The sequence below is a fragment of the Mercenaria mercenaria genome, chromosome 9, assembly GCF_021730395.1.
Source record: "Mercenaria mercenaria strain notata chromosome 9, MADL_Memer_1, whole genome shotgun sequence".
Classification (NCBI taxonomy): Eukaryota; Metazoa; Mollusca; class Bivalvia; order Venerida; family Veneridae; genus Mercenaria; species Mercenaria mercenaria.
Window position 1 is genome coordinate 25944403 of NC_069369.1, and position 12422 is coordinate 25956824.

At 36.5% G+C, this 12422-nt stretch overlaps 1 protein-coding gene across 1 annotated transcript; it reads right to left on the bottom strand.

Moving 5' to 3' along the window:
* Positions 1 to 10593: 10593 nt before the first annotated feature.
* On the bottom strand, positions 10594 to 12130 carry LOC123546751 (ubiquinone/menaquinone biosynthesis C-methyltransferase UbiE-like). Its single transcript, XM_053550469.1, has 3 exons — positions 12094 to 12130; positions 11595 to 11833; positions 10594 to 11132 (listed from the first exon to the last, which is right to left on the bottom strand). The coding sequence occupies exons 1-3, from the start codon at positions 12128 to 12130 to the stop codon at positions 10644 to 10646; spliced, it is 765 nt and encodes a 254-aa protein (XP_053406444.1). The 3' UTR covers positions 10594 to 10643.
* Positions 12131 to 12422: the final 292 nt, after the last annotated feature.

Below are 12422 nucleotides of genomic sequence, written 5' to 3' on the forward strand. Positions count from 1 at the left end.
TGGTATGTATACTAGTACAGTGTGTAGGGGGCTCTCCGTGGCCGCGTGGTTAAAGTCGCCGACTTCAAATCACTTGCCCCTCATCGATGTGGGCTCGAGCCTCACGCGAGGCATTGAATTCTTTATATAAGGAAGCCATCCAGCTGGCTTACGGAAGGTCGATGGTTCTACCCAGGTGCCAGCTTGTGATGAAATAATGTACGGAGGGACATCTGGGGTCTTCCTCCACTATCAAAGCTGGAAAGTCGCCATATGACCTATAGATGTGTTAAACCTGGGTAACAACAGTACAATGTGTAATATATCGATTTTCAAAATTCTCCAAAATACATTAAGATTATGGTATGCATTTCGAAAAATGGAAAAATCATAATCTCAAAAGTTACAGCTGTATAAATGTTGGAATTATTTAGGAATGTATATTCTAACATGACCATACATTTGTTTTGAAAGAGTTATTGAACATTGATATAATTTAATTAAAAAATATCATTAAGTGTAGCATAGGTCGTTGTAATATAAATTTCAAAAATAAAGGTTGAAATGAAATATACAGGACTTAATACACATTACACGCACAGCATCTTTTATTTGGTCGTTTTTTTTTTTCTTTTTTTTTTTTTTTGTTTGTTGTTTTTTTTTTCTTTTTCTTTTTTTTATAAAGTTTTGGGTTAAAGAAGTTCAAATGAGTACTTAATATTGCATCGCTTTGTTTAACATTTTAAATGAAAATGACATATCCCACATTCTATGGCTGCAGACAAGCATATCAAGTATTGTCATTATGACAGTAAAGTCTAAATATTATTCCTTTCCATTTTTAGTTAAGATGTGCGCGCACAGCTAATAAAACGGTTATACTTGAATGTATTTTGTATACAAACAGGCTTTTGCTACCCTATGTAATTAGCCATAAAAGTTTCACAATATTCTTCTGATTTCTAAATAATTTCTTTAGATACTACTGTGTTGTCTTAAATGCGCGTTGATAACTGATATTGCTTTCTAATTTACAATTATACTGATGTTCAATAATTATTCAAAACAAATATTATAACAAGATGCTTGTCATATGCATGAATGTCTACGCTAAACCAATCATGAATTATATCAGAATTATAGATAAATATTCACATTTATTGACTAAATCCTAAACATAGGAGCTGATTGCTCAATTTCTAAGTTAGATAATTTCCTATCCGTTAATGGTGGTTTTCAATCAAACTTTGAAATTTTATGTGCCGTGAGTACACTCGTTAAATGTTCAAAACTCGTGACTGAAATGTCTGTTTGGAACTATAAGTATTAGATATGGGAACCTATATTAATGACATTTTAATGTATCATAATTAATAAAATCGGGAAAATCGTTTTGCTGGTGTTTATGTATAACTAGAAACCACGGTGTGTTAAGTTATTTATCCAAGACAAAAGAAAGTCTAAGATATTTTAAAAACCAAATATGTCATCGCAACATCAGCGCAAAGTTAGAAGGCAGTGGTTCATAGCTAAAAGACCCTTGGACAAGTTGAAAATACAAAGCTTAATTATTTTTCTGAAGCTTAAGAATATTTTAAAACTGTCCCCAAATATTTCATTAGATGACGTCAAATAAGTTTTTTTTAAGTTGTTACTTAAATGACATCATAAAATAGACATACCTCGCCGACGACGTTTAGATGCTTTCATGACTTTCTACATGTTGCGTCTGTAAATTTGTTCGAATTGGCGCCTTACTAAAATCCAGGTAGAGCTTAAGATAGTAAAGAATACGTCTTCAAATATTCAGAAATTGTTGTTTTATTATCTTAATTTTGACTGCTCGTCTGTATGAATACAGGAAAATAACTTGCTTCTAAAATAAATATAATCGTGACTGCCTTATAATTGATATTCCTTCCTCCAGATGAATGTGTATTGTTAACTGTCTTCAAATTTGTGGACCAAAATGGCTATCCAATGCAACGGAGAAACGAGTTCGATCAGTCTGACAATTCCTAAACATCAAAGTTTTTTTTATAAATACATGAAATAACATGAAACTCTTTAACATCTTAACATATTCTGATTTACCCCAAAGAATCCTAGAAACTGCAACGTAAAGTCAGACTGACACTCATTACGAATGATCTTTAGTACACTGTCGGACAGTCGTGTCTCATTTCAAGGCTGATCTTAAAAGTGCAGTATGTTGTGAAATAAATTGATTTCAGGTTTTATTCCTCTTCCCCATGACGCAAATGTAGTTAACATGATTTTACAGCTGCTAGAAATGTCAGTGTGTATATGACAGCGGAAGACGGCGCTATTTTAAAAAGAGTCATTCATTGTTTTAAATTAAGAAAGCAGCATATTTGTCCTCTCTAGTCATTTTAGATAGTATGGTCAATATATATGATATAATGTATACTTATTCCGTTTTCATATCACTGACCTTTATGTAATTATGTTTTTCCTAAAATACTTATTTAGGGTGTATCAGTAGCAAAGAAAAATATTTTTATGTTTGATACAAATGTATTTATGAATTATCGAATTGAGCTCATAGCAAACATCAGATGCCCAATCATATATAACAATAGTATATAATCGCCCTTTCGGTCATAATATACTTTTACTTGCATCTCTTATGCTTCAGAGTAATTAAGACCTGTACAATACGTAGAAGTTGCAATCTCTATAAAGATATTGTTTATATTGTGGGATCGTCATGCACGCAATTACGCCATTTATGGAAGTGTTTCTGATTATATCTATATATAGAACTTCCGTTTTTTTTTTTCAGTTATTACTAAGTGCATTCATACAATATGGTTAGAAAATATTGCCTCAATATGGAAATATAGTATTTTTAGACATGTAATGTCCCATTTGTCAAAGACTTTTCGATGTAAATACAAGTTATCCTAATGTAGGATGTCATGTATAAGACTTACTTTTACCAGATCAAATGCGGTGCCATATTTTCAAATTACTACTTCTTATTGTGATCGTGTTGCGAAGTATGGTCGTTGTTTTTTGTACTAGCAATAATTGTATTCATTCATTTATTTATTTATTTATTTATTTATTTCAGTCTCTTCCATTTACAAAATATATACAAATATACATCGAAGCATTAAAAACATATAAAGGGTCATTCAATTTTAGAATAAATAAGAGACATATAGAACGGTGAAAATAACAATACATACAACAAAAAGCAACCAGATTACTTAAAAAGTACAAATGTATGTGAGTGTGTGTGTGTGTGTGTGTGCGTGTGTATGTGTGTGCGTGCGCGTGCGTGTGCGCGTGTGTGTGAGTACGAGTGTGTGCGTGTCCGTGTGCGTACGCGTGCGTGTTCGTATGCTTAATAGGGGTCCATCCGGCCGTAAAGCCAAAGTATATAGCATTAATCTAGGTAAGAGTACGGACCCCTCGGCATGTCACCAAGAATGCCATTAAAATAGATTTTTAGAGCCCAATCGTGAAAACAATTTACCTCTACACTATTATCAATAAGCCAAAAAGTTCAAATAATTTGGAAGCCAAAATTGGTCACGGCCAATGAGACCTAAACGATAGAGATCTGTTTATCGAGGCAATGTGCAGGCTGGTGCTCCATCGCTGGTGATCATATCCCTCCCCTCTCACACCCCACGTTGAGCGTAGGGATTGAGAAACTTGTATGCCGGTGTACTTGTAGCCTCTTCTATCTGGTCTACACATCTGTGCCACTCTGAAGTGTCCTGCGAAGATGACTACAACAGAGTTCATAGTTGCCTGTCAGTGCCGTCTAACGCCAAAAAGAGGTCCCGAATATACCGCACGAGTTACTGGAATCGGTTGGCCGGTGCCTTTTTTGTTGTACAGTTGGATGATTCCCACGTACAGAGTTATCGAGAGTATGTATGACCCAAACTCGTCGCCCCAAGGTCTTTGTAGAGCCACTCCCTCTGGTCTTAGACGGGACACCAACGGCTGCACCCCAGTATAATTATAGTCTATAACCGTCGATGCCCTGTGCCTTTTCCGCGATGCACGTTCCGGAGGGAAGGTTAGTTAGTTGTTTTGGGTTTAACTCCGTTTTTCAATAGTATTTCAGTTATGTAACTGGTGGCAGTTAACCTAACCAGTGTTCCTGGATTCTGTACCAGTACAAACCTGATCTCCGTAAGTAACTGCCAACTTTCTCACATGAATCAGAGGTGGAGGAAGAATTATTTCAGACACAGTGTATTTTATCAAATCGTCACGGAGAGCATACGCCTCGCCCAAGGCTCGAACTTGCGACCCGACGATCCGTAGATCTGCGCTCTCCCTATTGAGCTAAGCGGGCGGGCCCAGAGGGAAGGAGAAGATAAATTACCTTTTTCAAGTGACTATCCAGTCTTGATGGTAAGTATCATTTGAATTTATTCTTAACAGTAAATTTTGCAATCAAAATTTCAATCTCAAACTCAGCTTAAACCGAAAAATGTTTAGTGAAAAATGGGGCTTGGGCAATCATTTTAACAAGTACACTCAATCGGGGTTAACATCTATGATACAACAAGTCTTAATACGCAAATTCAATGAATTTATATCCCCGCCGAATAGGCTGTTTTGTGAATGTGAAAACTCTGTTTTAAAATATATTTATTTTCTATATATACACAAGTTATGTACAAATAGACCGTGCAACGGTTTGTTGGTTCATTTTTCTTTAAAAAAATCAAGGGCAAAAACTTTGCCCTAAAGTATTCTATAATTGTATGAAGTTTCATGAAGATTAATCAATATGTTACTGTATTAAAGGATTATGATATTTTGATTTACAGATCTGCCAGAGGTGGTAATAATCAACTTAAACGTAATTGGGATATCAATAAAGGGATTAAAGTGGACAATATTAGAACATTACCTGAGGCAATTCCAACTGTAATATCAACAGAAAGACCAAAGCATAAGAAAACAATCAACAAAGAAGTGCTGGATTGGAAAATGAATTTATCCCACATAAAATATGAGACTCAATCAATAGTTAAAGGCCAGAAAAATATAAAAATGTGTTGCATTAACCCAAGATCTTTGAAAAACAAAACGACAGCGATCAGTGACTTTATTATCTCGAACGATCTAGATCTTATTGCTGTGACTGAGACATGGTTAGGCACCTCCATCGATAAAGCATGTCTAGGTGAACTGTTACCTGATGGGTACAAAATCAAGCATGTGCCACGCCCTGGTATTGGGCGTGGAGGTGGGGTGCCCCTTATTTATAGATCGGTGATAGATGTAAAGGTAGTCTCTTCAACTAGTGACAATACATTTTCAACATTTGAACATATTGAGTGTAATGTAAGTATCAACAACTACACATTGCTCATGGCCGTTATTTACAGACCTCCTCCATCAAAAGAAAATGGTTTGAATACGAATGATTTTCTGGATACCGAGTGGCCAGATTTCTTGTCAAAATACGCCGCAGTTGACAAGAATATCATCATAACTGGCGATCTGAATTTTCATTTAGACATTCCTTCTGATCGTGACACCATCAAATTTAACAGTGTGTTACAATCTTGTGGCATGTATCAACATGTAAAAGGGTCCGTCCACGGTCATACCCTAGACGTGGTCATCACCAGAGACATGGATAAAACAGTATCGGCAGTAGTAGTGACTGATCCTGGGTTATCAGATAGCTCCGGAAAAATAGCCAAGGACCATTTCGCGGTAATGTTAAATGCACTTGCCGCGAAACCCTCTCCGGTAAAAAGAACTGTGACATACAGGAAACCCCGTTTGATTGACGTTGACACTTTCAAAGCTGATATTCTATCACCCGATCTTTTGAATTTGTCACAGAGTACATCAGATACAGAAACTCTTGTCTCACTATACAACAGTGAACTTTCAGCTTTAATTGACAATCATGCGCCTTTGTGTTCCAAAACCATCACATTAAGACCATCTTGCCCCTGGTTCTCGGAGGAGCTCCACGACGCCAAACATTTTAAACGTAAACTAGAACGTAAATGGCAGACTTCAGGACTCACCGTTGACCATTCAATGTATAGAAACCAATGCGCGATTGTTAACAAAATGTTAAAAAAGGCAATAATTGATTATTACTCAGAGAAAGTAGAATCAAGTGAACGAGACCAAAAATGTTTGTTCAAAATTACGAAACATTTATTGAACGGTCCAGGTGAAGCTGCACTTCCATCAGGCAAGAACCCAGAAGAACTAGCACAGGAGTTCAGCGATTTCTTCATACATAAAATAGAAAAAAATCAGAGCTAATATTGCATCCCATGCTCAGAGTGAATCAGTAACTCCAGAAGACGGACGCATAGCACTATGTGATACCGCGCGTTTGGCTAGTTTCAGTCCAGCAACAGAAGAGGAGGTAAAAAATCTTGTTCAACAGTCAGCTAATAAGACATGGGAATTAGACCCTCTTCCTACATGGCTCTTGAAATCTTGTATAAACGAACTCCTCCTCAATATTGAAAATTGTTAACATCTCTCTAGAATGTGCAATCGTGCCAGAATCATTTAAAACATCACGAATAAGACCATTGTTAAAAAAGCCAAGTCTTGATCAAAATACACTCAAGAATTACAGACCTGTTTCCAATCTGCCATTCCTCTCAAAAACCCTGAAAAAGTAGTAAACAGAAGAATTGAGGAACATTTGACAAACAATCAATTACATGAAATAAACCAGTCAGCATACAGAAAATTTCATTCAACTGAAACCGCATTGTTAAAAGTTCAGAACGACATTCTCGAATCCCTAGACAAAGGTGACGTCACAGTACTTGTGATGTTGGACCTTTTGGCTTCATTCGACACCATTGACCATAACACCCTTCTTCATAGACTCGAATTTAACTTTGGATTCGCCGATAAACCCCTTCAATGTTTGGCATCATATCTAACAGACCGCTACCAAACAGTATGAATCGATGGCAAACTCTCTGAACCAGTCCTTATGAAATTCAGAGTTCCTCAAGGATCTGTTCTGGGCCACGGTCTAAACCACCACTTTTATGCAGATGACTCCCAACTCTATTTATCGTTTAAACCAGTTGACCAAGCATCAAAGACAGCCACAATCACACGAGTTGAACAATGCCTAAAAGAAATCATCTCATGGATGAATTCAAACATGTTAAAATTGAATGCAGACAAAACTGAAGTAATTCTTTTTTCGAGTAAAAAACACTCCAAACATGTTGAAAATCTAGAACTGAAAGTTGGCGAAACGAGCATAAGACCATCAAAAACTGTTCGAAACCTTGGTGTTACGTTTAATTCGAACATGCACATGGACCATCATGTTAATTCTGTGACTCGAACATGCTACGGCCAAATACGACACACTGGTCATATTCGACCATATTTGACAACTGAAGCCACCAAAACCCTTATAAACTCGCTTGTAATCTCACGATTAGATTACTGCAATGCTCTTTTGTATGACGTGCCAAAATCAACAACGAGCAAACTGCAAAATGTCCAAAACACAGCTGCACGTCTTATTACGAAAACAACCCGTTTTGAACATATAACACCAATCCTTAAAGATCTTCATTGGCTTCAAATACAAGACAGAATCAAATTCTCATTCAAACATTCAAGGTCTTGCATGGACAGTCGCCGGTGTATATGAGAGACTTACTAGAGGTGTACGTGCCAACTAGAAATCTGAGGTCAGCAAGTGCAGCAACAACCCTTGTGCCACAAAAAAGTCGACTGGTTACCTACGGGGATAGAAGTTTCAGAGTTGCTGCCGCAAAACTATGGAAGTCTCTCCCTGACAATCTCAGAAAAGACTCATCATTTAATTCATTCAAAAGAGCTCTCAAAACACACCTTTTCAAAATTTTCTACAACACATAGATACCAACTGTGACTGTTCTACCCATAATAAATATGCCATCGTTATTTTTGTGATACAGAACTACGGCAAGTCATTCGTCGCTGACGAAGATCTCTTAACTGTACAATTCATCATGTAATTAACTAAATTGACAATTCATCTTTTATTTCTTCATGTCACATTTTAAGTGATATGACGTTCTGTGTGTGTGTTTTTTGCAAGACTTGAGTTTTACTTGAAGTGTGTGGTATTTCTATCTAATACAGTACATGATGGCACCATTAACTGGGGGGTTGAACCTCTATATGCAGCACGTCTGGGCGTACTAGGTGCTTAAAGCACTGGTATTGGCAATAGGGGTAAATCGACCTCAAGGGGAGGGGTGCGGTGATGGCTGTTTGTTACAATAAGGCTGTAAATATTATCATTGTTCATTGATGATATTGTTGTAATAACTATTATTTTTATTATTATGTACAACGCCATTGAATATATCATTTATGAAAAAGGCGTTTAATCAAATTGTTCAGTTTCAATTTTGTGATTGCATATGTCATGTTTTGTTATTTTCCTACATATCTGCGATATGTCACATGTTTAGTTGTAAAGCGCCTTTGAACGTATATTCCGTATGAAAATCTGGTATAATAATAATAATAATAATTTTGTGGGAATTTATGAGTTTTAGAACAATTATGCTCTAGGTGCAATTAAAGGGCAATAACTTTGTTTACTGTTAAGATCCTGATGAAAGATATGCTTGCACCATTGCCTTATACTTACTTATTTTATTTTGTTGAGTTTAACGTCGCACCGACACAATTTAAGGTCATATGGCCACTTTCCAGCTTTGATGGTGGAGGTAGACCCCAGATGCCCCTCCGTGCATTATGTCATCACGAGCGGGCACCTGGGTAGAACCACCGACCTTCCGTAAGCCAGCTGGATAGCTTCCTCATATGAAGAATTCAACGCCCCGAGTGAGGTTCGAACCCACATCGATAATTTGAAGTCACTAAGCGATCTTAACCACTCTGCCATGGAGGCCCCTACTGCCTTATACAGATCTATATTTGTGTTAAATTTCATGAAGATCTATAAATGGCTTACTCTGTTATATGGGAATTTATAGATTGTAAAAAATTAACGGGCAAGTCGATGAAGTGATCGTGGAAACAATTTCTCTCCGCATTCGTGGGGAATAATAATTGAAGTATGGGTTGGGACAGAGGGAATGGGCTCCTGCCAGAGAAGAATAATAGGGAATTTTAAAGTCATTCTGGACCTAAAACAGTCTTAGCAAATCAGATCAGCATAATACATCTTATTAGCCTGGTTAATTGAGGTACATTTAGTGGTTGGGGCAAGCATCCCCGCTCCGAGAATTTTTAAAGCCACTTCAGACTATTCATGTTAAAATACACATACTACTAGCCTGAATAATAGAGTATAGGTTGAGATAGAGTTTAAACAATCCTCCTTGAGAAAGTTTGAAATTCCCTAAGACAAAGTGGTGCGAATTAAAGCAACACCAGACAAAAACTCGTAACAAGTGAACTCTAAAAACTCACCTAGACAATTGGGGGACAGGTACTTTGCGGGATTACTGTAATGTAAAAATTCTGCAAGACAAATTGTGAATATTGTGGGCTAAACATGCTCTTATTTATATGCCAAAATACACACGACTGATGCGAATAAGTACAAGAGACAAACAAAATGCGTAACTTTTTGTTGGATTTATTGTTGAATAAGCCTCTACACAACAAACACAACTGAATTAGTGTCTAACCCAGTGAGAAAATCAGGCTATGCATTTTTCATGGAACTATAATATGATCTGAGTATCACAATAACAGTTTACAATACAAACGCATTCTAAAAAGACAGAGAAATAAATATAACAGGTAAAATACTTGGATAAATGAGTGATAAATAAGGTGCATGCCACCACCACCTCCTGCTTCTTTTGAATGGAAGTGGTAACTGACATGCTGTATTTTGGGAAATATTTTTTCAGTTATTTTTTATAACGTATATGTTATGGACCAGACTAGGAAAACAACCCATTGACATTTGACCTCTGAGTGTGACATTGATCAATCTGTGTTGTGCATGTCGAGTTGACTCATTCTGAGAAACATATTTTGCCAAAAATATTGAAATTCCTTGATGGTTGGCAGAATTACGGACGGGAAGAAACTATTGACATTTGATCTCTGATTGTGACCTTAACCTTTGGGCTGGGAACCTGGATGTTGGGCATGACACGTCATCTCATTATGGAATATATTTTTGCAATGTAATATTAGAATGCCTTCAAGGATGACAGAGTCAGGAATAAAATACATTTGATATTCAAATTTCTTGATGGATGACAAAGTTACAGACTGGACACGAGTTTTGGACGAACAAACGAATGATGAACAAACGAACGAACGAACATCGGATAGACGGACCCTGCAACTTCTATATATGCCGCCACGAAGGTGAGATAATAAATTTATTTCATCTTCTTAGATCTATAAGAAAATAATATTAGATCTGGTGAGGCATATTTTTTATAAAAGTAAAAACCTGTAGGCTACAAATCATTCTTGGTGTAGTTAATATGCATCTCTCCAGTCTTTATATCAAATATTTATGTTTAAAATGTAACTTGCTCAAAATAAAACACACAAGCAGCTGCTTCGATGTGCCTCTGTGTAGTTACGGTACTGCTTTATATAAGTTTAGATATGTGATTATTCTGTCTATGGACTACTTAAGTTGTTTATTACATGTAACCTTAATTTGGTTTACAAAAGAATATGGTGACAACACCTGTGGTACTAGTGAGATCATGTTCCTTGACCCATTTCTCATATTCTCCTTTAGCTTTTAAGGCTTTGACTTTCTGAACAACATCAGCTACCTCTTCTTTTGTTGCAAATGTCCAGTATGGACGGGGTGCACGTAGGGACTCGTCTAAAATATCATCTAAGTTGTAATAATTTTTGATAATATCTGCACCCAATGTGTTTATTTTTTGTATACACTTGATACCAGCATCTTCAAACATTTGTTCAAACTGTTCCAGTGAAGGCATAACTGATGCGTTATATCGATTCGTAATTTCCATATTCAGCTGAGAGAACCACTGGATCCTAGAAACCGTTGTTGTAAGGACTGTTGAAATAATAATCAGCCCGTCTGGTCGTAAGATTCTAACAGACTCTTTCAGTGTCTTCACACTATTCGGAAAAGCAGGATTATCTATGTCTAGATGATTCAAAACCTATTTTAAATAGAAAAAAATGTATTCATTCTACATCGAAGTTCTGTGTCTTTTTACAATGTATTAAAATCAAATCTTTGTTAACCAGCTATTCAACGATGCAACAGAAAAGCCACTGCTTAAGGCAGATAACGGTTTTAGTCAGTTAGATTTTTTTCTCAGAAAGTCAGTTTAGATTGCTAGCTGACTGTTTGCTTCAGGTAAGTGCCTCTTTAACACAAGTGGCCACTGATGATGTATGAAGCAATTCAAGTTAATTAGATTTGTACTTCGAATATTTAAAAACATAAAACACTAAAGAGTTTGTTGCAACTTTTATACTAAAATTTTTATTTACATTTTGATATATCTTGAAAAGTTATCAGTATCTGTGTGTCGCATTCTACCCAGACAAAATGTCGACGAAATCAGGCATAATTTCAGAGCAGTTTATTACTTACTAAATAACACAAAACTACAAACCAAATTAAATACGACAGCATCAAAAGATTCATCTGGAAACGGGATGGGAGGCATCTTTGCCTCAATAGCCTCTTTAACCACTCCCCTCGCCATGTAGTCAGCAAGTTTGGATTTAGCTTTCTCTAACATTCCAGTTGACGCGTCCAAAATCGTTATCTGACCGACGCCCATATCAACGAATGCTTTTGCATAATTCCCAGTTCCACACCCAGCATTATTGCCGAACTGTTGTAATTGATCTGTCAACACAGGAAACAGCGAAGATAAACAGAATTTATGTGCTCAATATTTCCTTTACACTCGCTTCCGCTTCGTGTCGCACTGACCCAAAGCGCGTGCATTTGTATGATCGATGACGTAGTTCATCCAATGTTGTGCAACATGTACACGGAAAATCAAGTTTTACTGCTGAACAATCTGCAGTATTTTCGACAGAAAGTTTCGCCATGGTTGCTCACACGGATGCCGCCATTTTATTTACGATATCATAAATATTTACGAGACCCCTGACCCTCTCGTAACTTTACGAGGATCATAGCTACGATAATTTTCATAAGACACCTGTCAGACTTATGAGAACGTTGCGAGAGACTTACGAGAAAGATACGAGAAATATTCTCGTAAATATCTTGATAAGATAGGCCCATATTCTTTTTCGTGGCATTACATAAAAACTGTTATTATATCAGCACGTTATAAACCACGATATTTTCAAATTGTATGTATGATTTCTATAATATTTCCCCAATAATGGCCCTGTTAACAATTGCTGATGATGTTAGAACTGCGGTATTTGGCCTTAAGGGTCATAATGATAAATTCACAATT

Bases quoted from the DNA above. Each gene is read 5' to 3' on its own strand.
- LOC123546751 (XM_053550469.1), bottom strand. From the start codon at position 12,130: ATGATCCTCGTAAAGTTACGAGAGGGTCAGGGGTCTC. The intron at 11,834-12,093 runs GTAAATATTTAT...CTGTGTTGACAG, and splicing joins ACGAGAGGGTCAGGGGTCTC to ATCAATTACAACAGTTCGGC. The intron at 11,133-11,594 runs GTTTGTAGTTTT...TATTTAAAATAG, and splicing joins ATGCTGTCGTATTTAATTTG to GTTTTGAATCATCTAGACAT.